Below are 24744 nucleotides of genomic sequence, written 5' to 3' on the forward strand. Positions count from 1 at the left end.
ACAGGAATGATAAGTAAAGAAAGAATGTAACTAATAGAGTAAAAATTTCAGGCAGAAGATTGCAACATCAGTGCCATCACGTATATTGATCCCATCTGTGAAAAAATGCTATTCCAAAGTGATGGCAGAAGATGTGCAAGCTCTTGGGCCACTGGCAGGGGTTCTGGCTGATAGCTTCTCAGCAATGAGTGCAGCAGAGCTACAACACCAAATGTTGGAACTAACCAACTTCTTCCTAACAGCATTACAGTTTCGTGCAGAAACAAGTAGTCATCCTGCAGATGTGATTTTTAGTGCTGAAGGTCATATCATTGATGCCCTTGTAGCACTTGTGTTGAAACTGTCAGAATCTTCTTTCAGGCCACTATACTACAATATTTTCCATTGGGCAACTGCAACAGAAGCTCACAAGGATAGGATCATCACCTTTTACAGGTTGGTATACATCGTCATTTGAGATTTGAAAGGACTACACTGTAATGTTAATACAAACTTCTGTCATAGGTAGTTTGACAAATTACTTCTAATTAAATTTTATTGACTTGTGCAACATCTGAAGTTGACTTTGTACCCAAACAACAGTATTTCTATATTTTAGTTGGACATGTATGGCAAAAGTGTCAGTATACAATCAGGAAATATTGTTAGAGATTGAAACTTTAAGGTGTAAGCATTCATACAGAAAAAGTAAGTAAAGGAAGTGTTAACATCAAAATTAGATTGGATTTTAAAAAAATCAAATTCTAATAAACTTTTTGTTTTTTTTTGGTTTGCACTGTGGACGACATTACGGAAACTGTTGAAATTCAATAATACGTGTGCGACTGGTTTCCTTAGTCAATGGGGTATATTTAATGGAAACCTAATGCTAGTCAGTTTAGGAGTTACCCAGACATTTTCTAAATAAAAATTAAGGTTTCTACCAAAAGTAATGTGTGTTTTTTGTTAGCAAAACCTCCGTAAATTTTGAATGAATTAATATGTTCATGGTGCAAACTGACACACTGGATTGAGCAGTGGAACAGTGTGATGAATACTGTGGCTGCAAATTCTGAATGGAAATCATGTATTTGGATTTACATGAGTCTTTATCATTTTCTCATAATTTGCACATTTAATTGTATTATAGTTATCATCAACTTATCAATGTAATTATAAGCCACTGCATTTACTGATCTTGAATTATGCTGTTACTGTAATTCCAGAATTGCATGCCAATGTGTGACAGTTTCTATCTTATCTCTGTGTGTCTATAAACTAATCAATTCTACTACTCTTTTACCTCACAGTATTGTATATTCTACTACTCTTTTACCTCACAGTATTGTATCTATGTCAGGCATTGCATGTAAACTCTGTGCAGCTAAAGTTATTACTTTTAACAAGAGCTAATCAATGGCATATTATTTGTCATAGTCTGCTGTAATATTAGTAAAGTTGTAAATTTTATGACTGCCAACATACTTGATATAGCCGAACGTGTAAAGTAATTGTTCCATAGTAAAGGTGTTGTTGTCAGTAATTATACCCTTTTACTTTCTTCAGGTTGATGTATTTGCTTATTATTTATTTTATCTGCCACCTTAATTACGCAACACCTCAGTATGAATGTTCCCCATCGTCAGCCATATTCTGCTGAGCTCAGAAAGGAAGCAGTTTCCTACCTGTAGAATACGGGTCTCAAAACGTTTTACCACCCTTCTGCTCACAGCTGCCCTACTGGGTCCTTGTGCCCATTTCCAGCTTACTAAAAGCCACCACCTCTTTACAGAAATGGCATGTGGCAATATCCGTCAGCTTACAGTAGCATGTGAAACTTGATAACTTTGAGAAAAAATTTGTATTGTTCCATATCATGTCATCCTGATCTGATCATGTCATAATGATGTAGGGTTTCCATGTTTTTGTAAAAGATGTAAAATATTTGCCATGGTGCATTGGAATGGTCTTCATTTCTCATTTGTGATATGAGGAGTGTGTTATCAAAGAAACATGGTACATTTTTAGTCTCAGTGGGTCCATATAACGATCTTGTTGTTAGCATCAGTTCTAGACCATAAGCTTGTAGCACCCAAAGCCCATTTCCTGTTGCTCAAATTAATTTGTCAAATTTAAGGGGGGGGGGTGTTAGTGAAATTGCAATAGTATTTAGTTTAATTAAAAATATGTGCTAAATAGTAACATATTTAAATGTGACTTGCACACATGTTTGAAGGAAGTCAATCTACAGTTTTTGATAGGAAAAGAAGTTATGCAATGAAAATTAACATTATCAATTGTTAATAACCATATAATGACATTAAACAATATAGGAACACTGTTGCTCAGCCAGTAGACACAGTATCATGAAACTTGGATAAAACATTCTTAATTATTCAATAGACAACCTGGATTGGAATGAGTACTAGAGTCCCACCATTTAAAAATTTAATGAAATTTTTGTAATATGAACAGTTTTTGAATGCCAGTTTTTTGTGTGTTTCATCACATATCAGTTGTGCACCCCCACGTACTTCGTTGTAGTCCATTTTAAGCAAGTTACTTATATACACAAGGTTCTAGCGTAAACCATTATGTAGTTATAAGTTCCTAAAAACAAAAAACAAAAAATTATGTAGAAAAACTAGTTTAAAATTTACTTTGTTAAATTTTGTAACTTTTCATTTTGTGTTCATTTGAAACCTTCCTCCATTATAATCATGGTGTTCCTCATCTTCTCTTCCTCTTTTTTCTGATTTTGTCAACTGCCTCTTGGGAATTTTAAATGTGTTTATCAGTGCTGCACCAGTGCCTTACATTGTGTTTCATGACGGATATTTCAAATATTTTAGTTGTAGTGTGAACATCCATGTCTCCACTTGCCCCACTGTAATTCTTGTTGCATAAGTCTTTTTGACTTCGTTGCCATTCTGCTTCTAATGTTTCATTTTCTAAAGGTGTCCTTGTTGAACAGTCTCGATATTATGACATACATTGCACATCCAGTACTTTCAACACTGATAACAGAGGCAATACCGTGAAGAGAAGTGTTTCCACTCTTCAGCCACAGCCCACTGTCACAATAAGGTTTGTACTTCCTTCCAAGGCAGCTTTTGACATACTTTGAATACATGCAACATTAAGAGCTGTAGACGATTCTGAATTTTGTCATCAAACCACAGCGCAGTAGGAGGAGGCGGCATGTTGATTAGACCTGTTAGTATAGCACCAGCTTCTGCCTGTTACATAACACTCTTAAAGCATTAACCAAACATTTGGTTTACCTCATAATTTCCACTGCATGTTTTTGATGTATAAAATGAAACTCTGCATCACAGTTATTACAAAGTAAATACAAATTAATAACAGTTGCAATTTTCTATAATTTCCACTTGGTCCCCAATACCATACACTCTGCATAATAAAAAAATTAGTTAATTTTGGAGCATAAAATGCAAATATCAATCAGTCTAAACCCAGAATCTTGTTAACTTGAATTATCAGATTTTGACAGCAAATTAGAATATTTATTCTTCTTAGAAGCACTGTCATCAAGAGAACCTCCAGGTGTATCTTGTGTTGTATTTCATTTCATAAAATGATTCCTGGCAAACTTGCATTTCTTCTGTTATAAGTGGGGCATAATCATTGATAATAGTACACAGTTCACCCAGAACAGTCACATTCACCCTGTATAAATGCCAATAATTATATCACTTGAAGTACTATCTCGAGAAAGGACAAATTGGCATCTAAGACTTGCTTACATTGTTTATTCATAGATTAAGTGCCACATGTGGCTGACTTCCATACCTACAACAAAGATAAATACTATAGTGTATGATGTCAAAGATAAAACACAATTGAAGTATGCGAGCAGCAAGTTGATTGGTGCACATGTTGATGTGTCATTCAACCGTGCAGGGGCTGATGTATTATTCTCTTATGTATGGTGATTTGTTTGAAATCACTGATGGTGCAGTGACATGAAACAGTACCAGTGCAAACTATTCAAATACGTTGAAATTGCATAAAAATGTTGGAACAGTTGGGAATTTGTGTCTGAGCAGGACTCACACCCCATATTTCCTGCTTATTGCGAGTAACCATCTTAACCATTATGCTATCAGAGCATACCTTCTGGCCTAACTCAATCTTTCATTGTTTACGGATATTTCCACGTGTGATATAGTGTTTAAAAATCATAGATGGAAACAAAAGTGACACTGAAAGTTCGACTGAAGTCTCGAGTCATGCTCTGATAGCCTAATGGTTAATGTGGCTGCTCGTGATAAGAAGGAACTCTGGAGTTTGAGCACTGGTCAGACACACATTTTCATCGGTCATAACGTATTTAACTAACTAACTGGATTTCCAATAGCCATTCCTTCCTTCCTTTTGTGTTGTTCCTGTTGACAGTTTTAAGCATTCAATTTTGTGGAACACGATAAGAATCCAAAATAATATGTAGTATTGGCCTAAGAGTCTCAGATTTTTGTCATGAATCATGAAAGTTGAGATAATTTGATCACTATTTATTTAATTAAAGATCAGTTGGCACAACTCATTCAGTAAATTCTAGTTGCAAATCTGCTCCATTTTGTGAAGATGTTCAATATTTGTTGGTGGAAAGGACCATAAATCATACTGAGCCACTATTTGCTTTAATGTTTTATATGCAAATAAAAGACTATAGGCTGTCACTGTGGCATTCATTTTTAACATTGTCAGCACTTTTTGGAGAGAGATCTTTCATTGTCAGATGCTACATTGTGTTCACTTTGATTTTATCCATAATGGACATGAGGACATTTTACACAGTTTAAAAACACTAAAATTAATATGTTTGGCATGTCAGACATTCCTCATCAGAATTATTATACAAGAGTCTAAAAGCGATCAAGATAAAAATGTAAATAAAAATAATAAAATTATGTGGCCACCTCCCTTACAGCCGTGTCTTCTTAAGATATACTTCCACATTATCTGTCCACCTTATAACATAAACTGAGTTAAATGGCTTCTGTACTATCCTGGATACAGACATTGTTACAGTAACAGCTGTTCAAGTGGATTGTTCACGTATGGGCCGAGCAGGTGAGTGGCTGTTACTGTGACTTTGTTAATGTTCAGAACAGCACATCCATTTCATTTTATCAGACGGGCAGGTGATGTGGAAGTACATCTTAAGAAGATGTGATTGCAACAGAAGTCAGCACGAAATTTTATTATTTTCATTTACATTTTTATATTGATCACTTTTAGTGATACTTGTATAATAATTCCGATGACAAAGATGTGATCTTGAAAATGTGTTAATTGTTGTGGTTTTATGCAGTGAAAAGATGGTTGAGCCGACATTGATTGTGATCACTTCTTTTTTTTTTGTTCTCTGCCATGTCAGTTTGATGTAAATTCAGGTCTTTGGTATCGTTTTCACTCTTGTCTTTGCTGTGAAGGTATTGTGTATTGTGGTCTCAGTCCAAAAACTGATTTAGTGCAGCTCTACCTGGTAGTTTGTCCTGTACAAGCCTCTTTATCTCTGCATTACTATGTCCATTTGTATCTACTTACTGTACTCAGTTCTTGGTCCGTCACTACAACTTTTTATCTCCAAACTTACCAAATTGATGGTTCTTGTCTCAGAATGCGTCTTATCAGTCAACCGCTTTTTTTTAGTTAGGTTGAGCCATACATTTCATTTTCCCCCAGTTTCATTCAGTATCTCCTCCTTAGTTACTCAATGTACTCATCAAATTCTTAGGATTCTTCTGTAGCACTACATTTCAAAAACTTTTTATTCTCTTATTTTAACTGTTTATCATTTACATTTCACTACCATGCAAGGCAGCATTCCATAAAAATATCTTGAAACGCTCTCAGAAAACTTTCTTTAAGATTTAGTCTCATATTTGAGACAGAGGAGAGAGTCATTTTGCAAAATACTTTGAATATAAGGATTAAAATAGAGTTTATTTAGTCCCTCCACCTCTCCTGTACCCTAGCACTCAGAGAATAATGGCCATTTCAAGATCAGTGGAACAAGTTGTAAGTTGCCTACATTCTGTGTCTGTTCATGTGAAATTTATAATTGTATAATAAAGTGTAAGTGGGACAGTGGGGCCATGCAATTTAAGAACAAGGAATGTTTTGTAGACTAGGTGATAAGTTACTCATGGATGTACAGGGGAAAAAAGCTTAAAAGAAATTGATTTTTTATGTCTTTAAAATGCCTAATCTACATCATACTGTTGGAAGAGACTAAAGTAAGATCCTTGCCATTTTAGGTGACCAGTTCTGCAAGCTGCTAGAGATATTTTTATCAACCTTATGTATTTTGTGGCTATCATGTCTTGAGACCGGTACATAAATATGTTTCTTTTCTGAACACAGTTAGCTGATGCCTGCAGGGTTGTGAAAACAGTTTTAAATGAAACTGAAATATATAATTACAACTAATTAATAATTTATATTATTTACAGGTTGTCAAGCAATATTGCAGAGTGCTTGAAAGGTTTATTTGTTCTTTTTGCTGGACATTTCATTAAAAATGCTGCTCAGATGTTGGATCAGAATAATGAAACAAAAACAGAAGACTTATATTTTGGAAAAGGAGAGGAAGCAGAAGCAAAAGCAGCTGTGCTGTTGGAATACATTCTTAAAACTCTCCATAAAGTTTTTCTATATGACAGTCATAACTTTACTAATAAGGAACGATTTGATAGTTTGATGCAACCAGTTGTTGATCAGGTAATAGTCCTCTTGTAAATGTTCTTGCAGTGAATTTGTTCAAAAATCGATTAGATTTCATTCTGCCAGACAGATTGAATACAGATGACATGTATTTTATAGTGTTTCCCTTACCTTTATAGTCTAATGTGTGTTTTTTCCTGCAGATGGAGAACACACTTGGTGGAGTAGAAAATTTACAGTCGAGAGCAAAAAATCTGTTGACACCTTGCATTGCTCAATTTGCTGTTGCTACTGCTGATGACACGTTGTGGAAACAGTTGAATTACCAAGTTCTTCTGAAAACCAGGCATAATACTCCACAGGTATATATCTAACTTTAGAAGAAGTTATATTAAAAATAAAGATTCCAAGACTTACCAAGCGGGAAAGCGCTGGCAGACAGGCACATGAACAAAACACACAAACACACACACAGAATTACAAGCTTTCGCAACTGGCAGTTGCTTCGTCAGGAAGGAAGGAAGGAGAGGGAAAAATTGAAGGGTGTGGGTTTTAAGGGAGAGGGTAAGGAGTCATTCCAATCCCGGGAGCGGAAAGACTTCCCTTAGGGGAAAAAAAGGACAGGTGTACACTCGCACACACACACACACATATCCATCCGCACGTGTCTGTGTATGTGCGGATGGATATGTGTGTGTGTGTGTGCGAGTGTACACCTGTCCTTTTTTTCCCCTAAGGGAAGTCTTTCCGCTCCCGGGATTGGAATGACTCCTTACCCTCTCCCTTAAAACCCACACCCTTTCATTTTTCCCTCTCCTTCCTTCCTTCCTGACGAAGCAACTGCCAGTTGCGAAAGCTTGTAATTCTGTGTGTGTGTTTGTGTGTTTTGTTCATGTGCCTGTCTGCCAGCGCTTTCCCGCTTGGTAAGTCTTGGAATCTTTATTTTTAATATATTTTTCCCATGTGGAAGTTTCTTTCTGTTTTATTTACATCGTCATTAATTTAGAAGAAGTTATGTATCTGCATAAAAATCTAAGTTACTGCTTGCTGATTTAATGTTATTGTGATCAGCTCTCAGTTACTTCTTTCTTAAGGTCTTTTATTGTCACAGGACCAAAAAATAACTCTGTGTGATAAATAATATGAGAACCAAAACTGAATATTTCAACCTGTTGGGAAAGTTCACTACTTACGAGACGGCACAACTGTGAGGTCGGGCTTTGTCTGAAATTTTGTGTGGTGAAAGAGGACCCCTAACACCTCACGTGGTTAAAATACTCAGAAAATCGCGAGAAAAGTTGATCTAAATTTTCTTAGGTGCCTTACGAGGATAAAATGTTAGTCCATTGCCGAGCCGCCGTCTGGCCTAGATGTTTAGGGCTCGGACTCTTACGCCAGAGGTCTCGGGTTCAATTCCTCCTCCGGCACTTTTTTTTCCCCTTCTGTTTCATTTTCTTTTGTTATTCCACCAACTATCCAAAACGTTTCTCAAGCCTGTATTATTTCTAAAACATTATTTTAGCTCAAGAACGTAAAGTTTTTCATTCACGGAAAAATATTCGTGCTCGTTCTTCTATTCTGCTTTATGGGGTTCAAGGTTTAAAGGGGCTTTGTAAGGGTCCTGTTTGGATTATAACTGTCATCTGCGCATAGGACTGTGTGTGAGCCGTGAGAAGTAAACAGCAGTTTCAAATTTCAACGCGTTATTCTGATCAGAGGTTAAACATGTCGATTGAAGAAGTTGCTGGCTCATCTGGAATAGGAGAAGATATTCCTGAAGAATCCATTCATAGTGATCTATCAAAATTATGATTAATGGACCTAGTGGTGTATTATGAAAAGCTGTTGATGGAAGAAATCTCTCGCAATGCTATGTTATTGGACTGAGAACTTTATAATAATACACTGAAACTTCTGGGTGAAAAAACATTCGTAACTGAAGAGGAATTAATTCATGCTCATGAGGATTGCGAAGAATGTGAGGAGAACGACGAACAGTTCGAAGTGCCACAAAGTGATTCGTCTCCAGGCAAATATAAACTGTTATCGAAAAGATTTAAAAGTGACATGATTCCCATTGCCTACAAAGTCAAAGTCGTGAATATTGCTAAAGCACACCTCACATGGTCCTTGGCGACATTGCAAAAAAAATATGCCGCCAATTGAAGAGAAAAGAATATCTTTCACAATGGGGGTAAGATATTAAAAGTGGTGGTATGTGAATGGATAAATTTGAGGCAATAGATCGTGGACTTACGATCGTTTTGTGGAAGCAAGAGAACAATATTAGCAAGTCACGACAAGAAATTTACAGCAATGGGCATTGGCTGTGGCTGCACAATTTGTCGATTTCAAATTCAAGGCGTCTGATCGATGGGTCACAGCATTTAAACAGAAGCACAGAATTTCACAACGCAAGATCAGTAAAATGGTTTTGAAAAAAAGAAGCGGCATCAGTGGAGGACATCCAGGCAGACGTGCCATTTAATCCCACAATATCATGAGGATTATGTGATAAATACTGACCAAGGAGGTAAATACATGTTTTCTGCATACAAAATGTTTTTACCGATGTAAAATGTATCAATTCAAATTTAATCATAGAAAAAGATATTTACGTACACATTCGAATTTTTGTTTAATATTAAAAATACTGTTGTTTCAGGATGCCAATATCAATCTGTTTTCAACAGGACTCTCACTGAAAAAGGGAGTATAACAGTTTTCGTGAAAAAGATGTATTTGAATAAAGTGACGTATTTATACACCGCACAGTATTCAATAACATTATCCGGAAAACAGCTCCCACATGTCTTCATACGCTTACAAGAAGCGACCGGTCAATTCGGACCTTGTTTTCACAAATTAATAGATGGCAAACCAATACTTATACAAACGTCATCGTAACATCATCGAAGTCCAGAAAATTAACAACAGTTTTATACATGCATTTTCTCCGGAAATGTTTAAAATGTTACGTCGGGGAGAATAAATATTTGCTTCTCATTGACTCCTGGAGAGGTCAAACAAATCCGGAGATATATGATGCAATTTTTCAAGAATATGAAAATATGCCAACTTGGTCTGTAAATGTCATACCTCCAAAATGCACATCTTTGTTGTAACCTTGTTATGTTTACTTTTACAAGCATGTTAAAAATTTCATAAAGCAATTGCAAAATTGCAGCGCATTGTTACAGGAGAATCGTGAAATTAATTCCTGGGAAGATTGTATAAAAATTCATTCAATAATTCAGCAACAATTATCGTCACCAATATTCCGAGACATGATTCAAAATGCCTGATTTGCCTCAAAATTATCAGAAACTAGAAACATTTTCGTAAATGTTAATGGGACATTTTTTGTACAGATTTATTGCAAACGCCCTGTGATTGTAAAGAAAAATCCACTTTTATATGTTGCGCAAGATGTCGCAAAAATTATTTCTTTGTTTGTTTTTACAATAATTACCACTGCGGTTCTTGTTTATAATTATTACATGTATAAAAATTGAATGTTTCCCAATTGACTTTGTTATTCTGATTAAAAACACAATGTTTCTCCACACATACTTTACAGTAAAAAAATGGAAAACCCACCGCCATGAATTGTGTTGTTGAACAAAAAGAAAATAATTTTTATTCAATAATGTAACTAATTTGTTGAAGATAATGTAGGTTTGGGAAACTTTCTGAATAATTGGTGGAATAACAAAAGCAAATGAAACAGAAGGGAAAAAAGTGCCGGAGGAGGAATCGAGCCCAAGACCTAACCATCTAGGTCAGACGGCAGCTCGGCAATGGACTAACATTTTATACTCATAAGGCACCTAAGAAACTTTGGATTGATTTTTCCCGTGATTTATTGGGTAGTGGATCCTAGTATTTTAACCACGTGAGGTGTTGGGGTCCTCTTTCACCACACAAAATTTCGGACAAATCCCCTACCCCACGGTCGTGCCGTCTCCTTGTAAGTCGCGAACTTTCACAACATTTTCATTTGTTTCTGAGGTGGAAGGGCGGCCGGACCATGGTTCATCTTCAGATGATTCGTACCTATTTTTAAATCTGTTGAACCAGACAAAAACATTTTACTGGCTCATACAATTATCTCCAAAAGCTGTTTTTAATAGTTTGTAAGTATCAGAAGCTGATTTCATGGTTTTAAACAAAATTTCACACAAACTAGTTTGCTCCATTTTTACGTCCATTTTCACGCAGACAGAATCTGGCAACAAACCCTAACAGACCCGCACTTAACCAGCTGTCACAACGAACTGAATAATGGAAACGCAACTTCTTGTCAGAGGGCGTTCAAGGACAAGGCACTGATTCACTCTGTACCCTCCGTGTACCTGCCTGCCAAACCAGTAAGCAGTAGCAGATCCATTATTAAAACTTCCCGATCACATCTTGTATGCTGGAATAGACTTGGAAGAATCTGGATCTTTTTCTTTTCTTGTACAAAGTCGTGCAGTATCAGTTGTTGGAGCACATCCCATCCTCAGAACACAATTTACCCGTCAGTTTGAAACTCTGCTTGTCCAAGATATTTTTCCATCTTTCCTAGATTTCTCACTGTTTATCACGAAAGACAAAGATTTATTAGTTGATGCACCACACATTCTTATTAGTTACAATGATTCATTTCATTACATAACAAAAAATTTATTCTGGAAGTGACACACATTTCACAAAAAATTCTGCTCGATTCTGTGTATTCCATATCCACAATTGTATAGAGACTATAAACTTGTTCATTTCACAGGGCATTGGCACTTTAGTGAAGCTTCCAGTTCTTGTTTTATACTAGAAAATGATGGATAGTATGTGGATGTATACACAATAGTTCGTTTAAATGTAAAGTAAGATTGAAGATCAGATCACTTTCAAAAGCCCTGCTTCACAGCATGCACTTATTTGCTCTACAAATGTCCATGGCATGGGTAGTGTTTTGAGTGCTTGTTGTCGGGTTCTCTTCTATTTGATGGAGGAGATCCTTTTCAAAACAGAGTGTACACTTTGTATGTGGAGCACCACAGTCAACCCTTCTAGCTGTGAGTGAACCAGTTTCTTGCAGTTGTTTTTAGACAAAAGTGGCATGTGATGTCATAATTACAACAGCAATTTGACTATGGCACACTCTTCTCAGTTCGTGTGTTCACTGTGAAGCAGGAAATTTGAAAGTTGTCCAATCTCCAAAAGTATTTTACATCAGGGATAAGATGACAACTTCACCATAAATGACTGAAGAGGTGAGTGAAATGTAGACTGCAGGAAGAGAGAGAAGGAGAGAACAACAACGGTTGATAAATGTGTTTTTTGGGGGCAGAGGTTTTGGGGTGGATGGATTTCAGGTTTAATGGCTGGAGAACTGATTACATTCATAACATTCAACAAAAAGTTGTGGATGATGAACAATGGATACCATCTGTGAAAGCTGTGTTAATCTAACAGGTTCTTGAATATTGCAACTGTGGAACAACAAAGATAGTATTGTTTTTTAAAATATTTTGGAATCATAAGCCACCATCATTTGATGTATGTAATTACTTTTAGTAAGAAACATTTATTTCATATAAAATCAAATGGTATTTAGACTGCTTTTTAGTACTGCATAGAAGTTCTGTGTTGAGCTTTGCATAGATGAAATAGTGTATTAACAGTTAACATGGTAAGGCTGATGCCAATATGCCAAGTGAAACTGCAGTAGTGTTTCATTTGTTACCTTACCTGTGTTATTTAGTTTGATGTTTTCTTTCGCTGGCCGCGGTGGCCAAGCGGTTCTAGGCACGTCAGTCTGGAACCGCGCGACTGCTACGGTCGCAGGTTCGAATCCTGCCTCGGGCATGGATGTGTGTGATGTCCTTAGGTTAGTTAGGTTTAAGTAGTTCTAAGTTCTAGGGGACTGATGACCTCAGATGTTGAGTCCCATAGTGCTCAGAGCCATTTGAACCCCCCCCCCCCCCCCTTTTTTTTCTTCTTCTTCTTCTTCTTCTTCTTCTTCTTCTGCCAATACTGTCATTTGGCTTTTGTCTGAATACTAAAATCCAAGGGAGATGACTAATTGGATTAAGAATAAGCTACAGGTATAGGAAATGTGTTCTTTGTGGCTTGATATAGAATTTAGTGGCTAACATTAAGGCATGCAATGGAGTAGTTGTAAGGAGTATATTATTTATTGAACATTTCACATGCACAAGAGTGAATAGTTCACAGGTAACCTCAAATCAACACACATATAAAAAGACAACTATTATTAGTGTGTGTAAAGTGTAGCATCTATTTTTGCCAAAATTTTCATCTTTTTTGGTATCGTTTGTATCTATTTTTGGTGAAAGTAGTGTCATCCTTCTTTGTGTGTGTGTGTGTGTGTGTGTGTGTGTGTGTGTGTAGTGCTTTGAAACTGACAGTTAACAAAAAGTGGTGATTGGGGAACTTTTTGACTGGAACATTTGCTTTTGCCTTCAGCAGTTTTTTTTCCAAAATAGCTTTTGTTTGCTTCTTTTGGCTGTATTTAAGCTCTCACTAAATAATCATTTTATAGTGAAGGCGCAGCAATTTCCCACTTGTGAACTGAATGCGTCTCTGATTTAAATTGTTAACATAAAACCTCGAGATATCTCACTATTATTTTGACAGAAGCTTAAAACCCTACTCAAGCAACTTAAGAAGAGACCTTAAAAAAATAAAACCTCACTTATATCTGTTTCAGCACATAGTTACATGTTTGGCTGCAAGAGAGCATTTGGTACTATGTTCGTAGCTTGACTGCCTGGTTTTGCTTGAGGTGGTTGCCACTAGATACCGTCTTTCCTGTGTGCAGCTTTGAATAATCGACAACAAAACATTTGCTTTTGGACATTATTATTGTTATTATTATTATTATTATTATTATTATTGTTGTTGTTGTCTTCAGTCCTGAGACTGGTTTGATGCAGCTCTCCATGCTACTCTATCCTGTGCAAGCTGCTTCATCTCCCAGTACCTACTGCAACCTACATCCTTCTGAATCTGCTTAGTGTACTCGTCTCTCGGTCTCCCTCTACGATTTTTACCCTCCACGCTGCCCTCCAATGCTAAATTTGTGATCCCTTGATGCCTCAAAACATGTCCTACCAACCGATCCCTTCTTCTAGTCAAGTTGTGCCACAAACTTCTCTTCTCCCCAATCCTATTCAATACCTCCTCATTAGTTACGTGATCTATCCACCTTATCTTCAGTATTCTTCTGTAGCACCACATTTCGAAAGCTTCTATTCTCTTCTTGTCCAAACTAGTTATCGTCCATGTTTCACTTCCATACATGGCTACACTCCAAACAAATACTTTCAGAAACGACTTCCTGATACATAAATCTATATTCGATGTTAACAAATTTCTCTTCTTCAGAAACGCTTTCCTTGCCATTGCCAGTCTACATTTTATATCCTCTCTACTTCGACCATCATCAGTTATTTTACTTCCTAAATAGCAAAACTCCTTTACTACTTTAAGTGTCTCATTTCCTAATCTAATTCCCTCAGCATCACCCGACTTAATTTGACTACATTCCATTATCCTCGTTTTGCTTTTGTTGATGTTCATCTTATACCCTCCTTTCAAGACACTGTCCATTCCGTTCAACTGCTCTTCCAAGTCCTTTGCTGTCTCTGACAGAATTACAATGTCATCGGCGAACCTCAAAGTTTTTATTTCTTCCCCCTGGATTTTAATACCTACTCCGAATTTTTCTTTTGTTTCCTTTACTGCTTGCTCAATATACAGATTGAATAACATCGGGGAGAGGCTACAACCCTGTCTCACTCCTTTCCCAACCACTGCTTCCCTTTCATGCCCCTCGACTCTTATTACTGCCATCTGGTTTCTGTACAAATTATAAATAGCCTTTCGCTCCCTGTATTTTACCCCTGCCACCTTTAGAATTTGAAAAAGAGTATTCCAGTCAAATTATTATTATTATTATTATTATTATTTATGGCTGAGGATGAGTAAACACCAAGGCCATCAGCGCCATTGCATCGGTGATATACCAACAAACACTTAAAAATGACAATAAATGGGAAACAAGTTTCACTCTCCCCCACAAGAATTGCAAGGCCACCCAGATAAGATGAACTTCAGAAAACCTCATAATAAAATCCCAAAGGGGCACAGCAGAATAACTAGACACAAATAAAATCAGGGATAAAATACCAGAAAAAAAGGAGGGGGGGGGGCAGATAACTGTGGCTGGATGAGTATTTAGAAATGTGAGTGACTGAGCCACTACGTGACACATTAAAATCACACATCCGTTATGTTGGAAAGAATTTCGGACACTATGTTAAATCTTAAAATACGAACAACACTTACCTCATTATCACATAAACAGAGGGCAGGTCCTTTGGGAGCCCCAGAGTAATCATCAGGTCATCTTACAAGGTATGTACATAGAGTAAGTTCCGTTTGGTTATATGAAACAAATATGTACAGATACAGAAAAAATATTTATTGTAAAAAATCTAACACTGTTAAACTACTTTTCTACATAGCCTCCAAAATTTTGTAAGCACTTGTCATAGCGTGGCACAAGTTTTTCTATGCCTTCTTCACAGAAGGTTGCCACCTGTGTATTCAACCATGTGGTAACATGTCCTTTCAGCTCGTCATCATTGTTGAAGTGTTGACCACCGAGGACAGGTTTTATGTGTAAGAAGAGATGAAGGAGCTAGGTGCTGTATGTACAGAGGATGATCAAACACGTCCCAGTGAAATTCCTGTAAGAGTTATTTGGTCACATTCACTGCGAGAGGTCAGACATTATAATGGAAAAAAACAACACCTTTTGACAGCAATCACTGGTGCTTGTTCTGTATTGCACATCACAATTTCTTAAAGGTCTTGTGGTAAGAAATCAATCAGTAAAATGCCTTTTCTGTCCCAAATCAACGGTGCACATGACTTTTCAAGGTGTCAATATTTGCGTAGGCTTAACCTTTGTTGGGGATTAAGTATGCTTCTACTCCATTGATTGCTGTTTTGTTCAGGGGTGTCGTACAATACCCAAGTTTCACCCCCCATGACTATTCGAGGAGGAAAACCATCACCTTCTTCATTGTAGTGTGTCAAAAACGGAAGTGCACTGCCCATACGTTGTTTTTTGTGTTGTTCCTGCATAGGGGATCCTCTTGGTCACTTTTATTTCCTGAATTTTGAATGCCTCCGCAAAAACAGGGCATTCTTGGTTCCAGACTGGCAGTTAATGCATGCTGCTGGAGATGGACAATCAGTCCCAGCTTGATGGGTTGCCTTTCCACACTTCCCACAAGTCGTTTTGCCTCCACAGCTCAGCATCGTATGGCCGGAATGGAGGCATTTGTAACACCGCATAGGGTTAGGTACATAAGGCCTAACCCTGAGACAGAGGAACCCTCCTGTAATATGTTCAGAGAGCGTTGGAGAATTGAAGGTGGCAGTCTTATCAGTTTCTCCATTATTCCTTTGCATTCGTTGGTCCACATACGCTATCCCCTTGATGCCCATTCTTGTTCAGTTCGGCAGTGTCTATGTCCATAATGTGACCACACTCTTGCTGGAGTTAAGGGAGTTACGCAACACAACAATTATTTCATAATCAACCAATTTTTGTGCTTCCTATGTAGTTCCACTTGCTTTGCCCTGCTAGTCCTAAACAGTAGAGAACCATATTGCAACTGCTTTATAGACTTTAAGGTACCAACAAGCTCTTCTAAGACTTTATGAACATAAAAAGTGGACACTTTTTCAAACGAGCCCTCCTACCTCTTGATTTTACAAAAAACATCCTGGTTTATGACTCCTTGAGCCCCATTACTAAAGACAGATTGATTATCGACAGGACTATCGTCCCTCATTTGTTTGGATGAGTGAGTGCAAGTACTCCCAGGGTGTACACCCATCACACTGGGAGATGGAGAAGAAGATTTCAAGGGTTCCGTCTCGGTCCCACAAGCAGCTGGGGAAATAATGGTCCAGTCAGATAGAGCACTGTGTGCCTGCGTAAGCCTTATATAACTGAAGTGAAGTGCGGCAGGTTCTCTAGAGGTTGTTTGCTAACAACTGTTCCACCTCACAAGCCGTGCATCTCATTGGTGCACAGCCACAGCACACCTTGAGATTGGGATTTTTTATTTTTTTAAAATAGAGGTTTTTACCGTCCTCGCGATCTCGGTGGTCAACCCGAGATCCCCGTTCCTTGTGATACACAGCGTTCTACCGCTGCCCCGCACGGTGGTCGCTGAAGCATACACAGGGTTTATGGTGACACAGAACTGGCTGCGCTTACTAGTCCTATATCGTCGTTCAAGCAATGCTTTCAAAAACGGATTCTTATAGTGATCCTGAGTTTGACATTGAATTTAGCCACTCAGAAAGTGAAGAAGAATGTTATGTTAGTTCATTAGAGACTGAAAGTGATGGGAGTGTGTCAGTTGAGCAACAAGTGCTCAGCCGTGGTACGAGATAAATACATAAACTGCGCTCCTCCAACATTTATACAGGGTGCTACAAAAAGGTACGGCCAAACTTTCAGGAAACATTCCTCACACACAAAGAAAGAAAATATGTTATGTGGACATGTGTTCAGAAATGCTTACTTTCCATGTTAGAGCTCATTTTATTACTTCTCTTCAAATCACATTAATCATGGAATGGAAACACACAGCAACAGAACGTACCAGTGTGTCTTCAAACACTTTGTTACAGGAAATGTTCAAAATGTCCTCCGTTAGCGAGGATACATGCATCCACCGTGTGTCGCATGGAATCCCTGATGCGCTGATGCAGCCCTGGAGAATGTTGTATTGCATCACAGCTGCCCACAATACGAGCACGAAGAGTCTCTACATTTGGTACCAGGGTTGCGTAGACAAGAGCTTTCAAATGCCCCCATAAATGAAAGTCAAGAGGGTTGAGGTCAGGAGAGCGTGGAGGCCATGGAATTGGTCCGCCTCTACCAATCCATCGGTCACCAAATATGTTGTACGCCGGCAGCGTATGAACACATCGACAGAAATGTGCAGGAGCTCCATCGTGCATGAACCACATGTTGTGTCGTACTTGTAAAGGCACATGTTCTAGAAGCACAGGTAGAGTATCCTGTATGAGAATGAGATTTTCACTCTGCAGCGGAGTGTGCGCTGATATGAAACTTCCTGGCAGATTAAAACTGTGTGCCCGACCGAGACTCGAACTCGGGACCTTTGCCTTTCGCGGGCAAGTGCTCTACCAACTGAGCTACCGAAGCACGACTCACGTTCGGTACTCACAGCTTTACTTCTTCCAGTATCCGTCTCCTACCTTCCAAACTTTACAGAAGCTCTTCTGCGAAACTTGCAGAACTAGCACTCCTGAAAGAAAGGATACTGCGGAGACATGGCTTAGCCACAGCCTGGGGGATGTTTCCAGAATGAGATTTTCACTCTGCAGCGGAGTGTGCGCTGATATGAAACTTCCTGGCAGATTAAAACTGTGTGCCCGACCGAGACTCGAACTCCCGAGTTCGAGTCTCGGTCGGGCACACAGTTTTAATCTGCCAGGAAGTTTCATATCCTGTATGAAATCATGATAATGTGCTCCATTGAGCATAGATGGAAGAACATGGGGCCCAATCAAGACATCACCAACAATGCCTGGCCAAACTTTCACAGAAAATCTATGTTGATGACGTGATTGCACAATTGCGTGCGGATTCTCATTAGCCCACACATTGATTGTGAAAATTTACAATTTGATCACGTTGGAATGAAGCCTCATTCGTAAAGAGAACATTTGCACTGAAATGATGATTGACACATTGTTGGGTGAACCATTCGCAGAAGTGTACCTGTGGAGGCCAATCAGCTGCTGATAGTGCCTGCACTCGCTGTACATGGTACAGAAACAACTGGTTTTCCCGTAGCACTCTCCGTACAGCGACGTGGTCAACGTTACCTTGTACAGCAGCAACTTCTCTGATGCTGTCATTAGGGTTATAGTCAACTGCACGAAGAATTGCCTCGTCCATTGCCCATGTCCTCGTCATTCTAGGTCTTACCCAGTCGCGAGTCATAGGGTGGAATGTTCCATGCTCCCTAAGATGCCGATCAATTGCTTCGAACGTCTTCCTATCGGGACACCATCGTTCTGGCCACAGCTATTGCCCTGTGCTAATTTAGAACTTGAGAAGCGTGCAACGGTAGAGAGAGCACTTAGCTGGCAACCTTTAAGAGAGACTGATGATTAAAGCTTATTTTATATGGAGAAAGAAGAATTGAAGGAAGAACAAAAGTGAATTAGATATTGGAAAGCAAGTGAAAAAAGACAGTAATGGAAACTACAGACCACACGAAAAAGAATATCATAGAGTGGTGGGAAAAAAGACAAAAATTGCAGAACAAGGGTTGAAAAAGAGATGTTCTAATGGGGGGGGGGGGGGGGGGACCGGTGCCACAAGGCAGGAAGAGGATAGCAGAAACAAGGGGGAAAAGAGAAGATTAATTACAAATGGTTCAAATGGCTGTGAGCACTATGGAACTTGACATCTGAGGACATCACACACATCCATGCCCGAGGCAGGATTCGAACCTGCGACTGTAGCAGTCACGCGGTTCCGGGCTTCAAGCCTAGAACCGCTTGGCCACCACGGCCGGCTCAAGATTAATTACATTTAGAGATAACTACTGTGTTGTAAACAGAACATTACTATTGCCATTGTGAATTGAATAATTGAGCCTTTCATGTGACAGAAATATTGTCAGACCTGGTACTGCCTGTCTGAGTGCAGGATGGACAAAGTGCCTAATTTCCATTGCATTGCATCATTGCAAGATTGTGTTGGCCTGACACTCCTCACTTCTGAGGTAATGCAGGCATGAGGCGTTTCACATGCCACTTTCTCATTTTGGGGAAGCTGCCTTGACAATAGCTTGTAGATGACACAGGCCGTCATTGACCAAAGTTGATTCTAACCACAAATTTATATGTCAAAGTACAGCAAAATCAATTGCCAGTTCATTTCTGGGCAAAGCACAAGTGAACAGTCATAATATTAAGAACAACATCATAGTTATTGGGTACACAAGTCAAACCCCTGTCTTTGCTCACTGTAGACCAAATACTGTACAGTTTGGTGATGACGCAGGAGAATTGTCATTGAGCCCTATAAGCATGACTGACAGGTTATCATTTAAAAATCCAGTGTAAAATAATGACAATATTGTGAAAAGGATAGTTGCTACTCATCACATAGCAAAGATGGTGAATCGCAGATAGGCACTGTGTGTGTGTGTGTGTGTGTGTGTGTGTGTGTGTGTAATTCTGATACATGCCATTTTGGCAGAAAGCTAACTTGTTTGGCAGCCTTTTTGTTCTGCATATCTGCAACTCAGCATCTCAAGTATGTAGTGAGTAGTAATGTCCTTTCCATAATGTTGACAAGTATTCATTGTCTAGATGTAAATCATAATCATGTGAAGCAACACACATCAGTTTCTAACAGGACACTTTTCAAGCAGATGATTGAAGTATTTTTGTGTGGGCTGTGTGATGAAATGGGGCTCTTGATACAACTGCTCAGCAATGAACTATTTTGAGGAAATGATCTGGCAGTCCAAGTCATTTGATCTTGATCCTATTGACCACATCTAGAAGGTCACCAAGCAGAAAGTTTGGGCCATGTGTCCAGTTCTGATCAGTGTCTGTGCTTAGTGGGTGTTCTTGACCAGCACGCCACCCCAACACATTTGGTACCATGTGAAGTACATGTCTCTTATACTAACATTGTAATTATTCGGTTTATTTTTCTCCGCTGGCAGTGTCAGACCTGCAAATCATCCCTCTTTTTCTTTCCACTCCAAACTGTACAATCTACTAATTACGTTATTTTCTTTGTATTCCCTCGCTATCACTGTATCAAAGTAGAGGGTATATGGTTTCACACCACTCAGTATCTTGACCACATTCCTTCTCTATTTCCATATCTCGGTAATCACAGATTGCATATCCAACCTTGAAACTTTTCACAGCAAGAAAAGCAGTGATGAAAATCTGATTATGAAGTGATAGGCAACAAAAGTATCAGCATTATCATGATCAAGAATGTTATGGATAGCTAGTAACAGTGTTGATAGATATATTTAATTCTTGGCACGTGAATGAGATGTATCACACTCAACTGATAATGAGCTTAGTCTGGTCTATTTGTTAGAATGGAAACCCAGAATTGCTTCATGATTACTGACCTAATCTCGCAGCAAATAAAACTCTGTGTAAAACTGTGTTGCAGTTTGTAAAGTTTGGTGCATTACTCTTCCAATCTTATATAACTGCACCCATTTTTTTTTTTCTAAGGGTTCCTGTACAACTTTTTTCAATTGATAACCAGTGAATAAATACACGGTTTCACTGTTTAAATGCAAAGTACACATTTTTCGTATTAGTCTTGCACCGTATAATTATGCTGTCGGCCATATGGATCATAGGTGATTGACAAAATATTTACTTAAATAATAGTCTGCTAAAGACAAGTTAAAATTCTTACTTGCCTCGTTTAGCAGAGTGATGGCTTCATGTTGTTGCAGTCTTTCAATGAGTTTTGTACTCTTCATCTTCAGGCAAAGTCACTTCGCAAGAAGATGGCGAGTAAGAAACTCATCGAAACATTGTGAAAACACAACGCAGCTCAGCTTGTTAATAAATTTGTATGTATGGTTTTACAATGCTAATCTTATAATGTGGTGTTGCAGCTGCCATTTAGTATTCTTCCCCTTACCATCAAGTTAGTTACTTAATTACATGTTACATACATCATTTGTATGAGTCTTTCATTGATATGATGTGAAACGAGTCATTTTACAGGATATATGTACATTATTAATTGACACATTATTATTATATTTGGTCCAATTCATGCAACTAAACTTATTATTTTTTAAGTAAAATTGCATCAATGGAATAGGAAGAGTTGCCCAGAAGAAATAATTTTAAATTAGATTTTAGACTTACTTTGCTACCTGTCAGACTTTTTATATTATAGGCAAATGACTAAATATTTTTGTTGATGCAGATTGAACTCCTCTCTGAGAGACAGACAACTTTAACAATTGATAATAAAGGTTATTTTTCCTCGTTTCAAATTGTGATGGATTATAAATGACGAATTTCTTTAGCGAACAAATGAATTGTGCCAGCACATGTAAATATACCTAGCTCCTTGAGGAGGTACCTACTTGACGTCGGTGGGTGAACACCACACATTATTCTTACTGCTTGCTTTTGTGCAATTAGTGGTGGTGGTGGTGGTGGTGGTGGTTAGTGTTTAATGTCCCGTCGACAACGAGGTCATTAGAGACGGAGCGCAAGCTCGGCGTAGGGAAGGAAATCGGCCGTGCCCTTTCAAAGGAACCATTCCGGCATTTGCCTGAAACGATTTAGGGAAATCACGGAAAACCTAAATCAGGATGACCAGAGACGGGATTGAACCGTCGTCCTTCCGAATGCGAGTCCAGTGTGCTAACCACTGCCCCACCTCACTCGGTTGTGCAATTAGTACTTTCTTTCTAAGTGGTGAGTTACCTCAGAAAATTATTTTGTATGGCATTATTGAGTGGAAATAAGCAAAATATCTTAGGAGGTTGATACGTTTATCTCCAGGATTAGCAATGATATGAATAGCAAAAGTAGCTGAACTTAATTGTTTGAGAAGCTCAGTAATATGCTTCTTCCAATTGAAGTTTCCATCAATATGTAAGCCCAAAAATTTTGAGCATTGTACCTTACTTACTGACTCCTGCTCATTTGCTGTATCAGTTGTTGGTATGACTGTTTGTTATACAGAGCCAAATGTAATGTGGTTTTTTTTCCAATTTATGGAGAGTCCATTTTCATAGAACCACTTAATAATTCTTTGGAAAATAACGTTTGACAACTCCTCTGTTGCTTTCTCTCTAGAGGGTGTGTGTTATAACACTAGTATCGTGTACAAAAAGTACCGATTTCACTTGTTGAATGTTACTTGCAAGGTCATAAACATATATAAAGAACAGGGGTGGACCCAAAATTGAATCTTGTGGACTGCCGTTTGCGATTTTTACCAACTGGAAATATATTATTATTTAAGGCTTGTACTATTTGATGAGTGTCTGTATAAATAGCATTCTCAGTTCAGCAACCTTTCTGGAATCCAAACTGTGATATTCTAAGTAAATTGTCTCTACTTAGTGTGTGATTATGTTTAAGTGCATTACATGAATACAAGTATTACGAGTGAGATAATTATGTAGCTCCAGTCTGTTATACATCTTGTGTGGTTTGGATTTATTAATGATTTATTTCTTTCTTCATTGTTACAGATCAGGCTCATTGCACTTGAAACTTTATGTGAAGTTGCACGGAAGTTGGGTGAAGATTTCTTGCCATTGCTGCCAGAAACTGTTCCATTCCTTGCTGAATTACTAGAAGATGAAGATGAGGAAGTTGAAAAAGCATGCACAAAATCTGTGCAAGAACTAGAGGAAATTCTAGGAGAGCCTCTCCAGAAATATTTTTGAGATGTTTTATTCAGACATGTGAATTATTTTACATATTGTGTTTGTTGTTGACATGTCAAATGTGATCACTATGTTACTTGTTAATAGTGAGTAGATGGAGATGTAAATTTTATGTATGTAATTTTGTTGGTTCCTCTTTTTTTCCTGTATATTTATATTCATCTCCCTCCTGGCTTCTGCAGATATTAGGATTTGTGCAATTAACAGGCAGTTTGTGATAAGCATGGACAGCAATTTTTTTTAAAAGCCTGTTACAAGACATACCAACAGCATGAATGAAAAATAAATAATTGTGTAGACTTGTCTTCAGGTTGTTCATTTGTTTCTTTGAATAATGTGACATTGATAGCACGTGGTGTAATCCTGGCTGGCTTGGCTCTAATGCTTTTGTAGTTTAGAATATGTTAAACACTCATCTTTCTTCCTTTCTGTCCAGTCCATCTCCACCCTTTATTTCTGTATGAGAACTTAGAAAACAAAGGTAATAGTTATTTGCATACTGAGTAACCATAGAATCTAGAGGTTAAAATTTCCGGCTTTCAACCCAGAAATGTTCCTGTTTGATTCACTACAACAGCATCGTATCTCTCTGACAAGACATGCTTCAGTCAGCCTGAAATGGCCATCTGAGAAACTCACTGAATAAAAAAATTAATGATATTGGTAAATGAGAATGAAGTGACATTAAAATGCAAATTTGAATTTGGTAACAGTGTAGCCTTTCATGGCTAGTATTTACTTTCTTGATCTTTTTCGTTGTGTGGGTATTAGGTTGTGGTCTAAGGCACATTTTCTTGCGCGTGCAGTCAAGTTTACTCAGGAGCTACTAAAATAAGTGTTAATATTGGGCTTATATAACACAAAAGCAATAGTTATCTGACCAACATGGATAAAGCGGCAGGTAGCAAGTCAAGTCGTGCACTGGGACCAGAGAACCACTAAATTCAGTTCTCTAATACTGTGGTCTTATTGAAGTGCAATCATTACTGTAATTGGATGACCAGAGAAGCCATCGAAATTGCTAATGATGAATGTAACATCATAAAAGGAGAAGGACTGAAATTAGAAAAAGTTGTGGGGCTTTGTGTAAAACAAAACAGATGACAACAACTCTTCTGCTGTTCATACTCCATAACTCACAATGGCAAATCTCTCCAGTCTGTGACCAATTGGATACAATCACCGTCTGCCTGTTGTGCAGTTAAGTAGTAACATTTTGGCTTGCCAAATGTGTTTGATTTCGAAAAATAGACAGTGAAGTCCTTATAGTCTCTCAGCCTGTCCTTACCTTTAGGAGATAAAACATTACACAATGCCTCACTCAACACCCTGTATTGGGTGTATGTGCCATTAAATTCAGCTAAAGCTATCACAACCACAGTGTTCATTTGTATACATTTAGTCTATGTTGCAAGTGCTGGCACAAAACAAGCTGCCTATATTGCCACTATATGTTGTAAGCAGATGTCTGTTCATAAAATCTTTTTATGTTTCTGTTGTCACCAGTGATTATGTTGAATCTCCA

The 24744-nt window shown here is 38.1% G+C and overlaps 1 protein-coding gene across 1 annotated transcript in view; it reads left to right on the forward strand.

Annotated features, from left to right (window-relative positions):
- The window catches only part of LOC126272407 (HEAT repeat-containing protein 1), a 198591-nt gene extending 175067 nt beyond the window's left edge, over window positions 1-23524 (forward strand). The window contains exons 23-26 of the mRNA XM_049975235.1: window positions 52-435; window positions 6462-6729; window positions 6876-7034; window positions 23022-23524. Of these exons, the coding sequence (XP_049831192.1) occupies window positions 52-435; window positions 6462-6729; window positions 6876-7034; window positions 23022-23219 (1009 nt within the window). The 3' untranslated portion in view covers window positions 23220-23524. The remainder of the gene's footprint in view (window positions 1-51; window positions 436-6461; window positions 6730-6875; window positions 7035-23021) is intronic.
- The last annotated feature ends 1220 nt before the right edge of the window (window positions 23525-24744 follow it).

This window comes from Schistocerca gregaria, chromosome 5 (genome assembly GCF_023897955.1).
Source record: "Schistocerca gregaria isolate iqSchGreg1 chromosome 5, iqSchGreg1.2, whole genome shotgun sequence".
Lineage (NCBI taxonomy): Eukaryota > Metazoa > Arthropoda > Insecta > Orthoptera > Acrididae > Schistocerca > Schistocerca gregaria.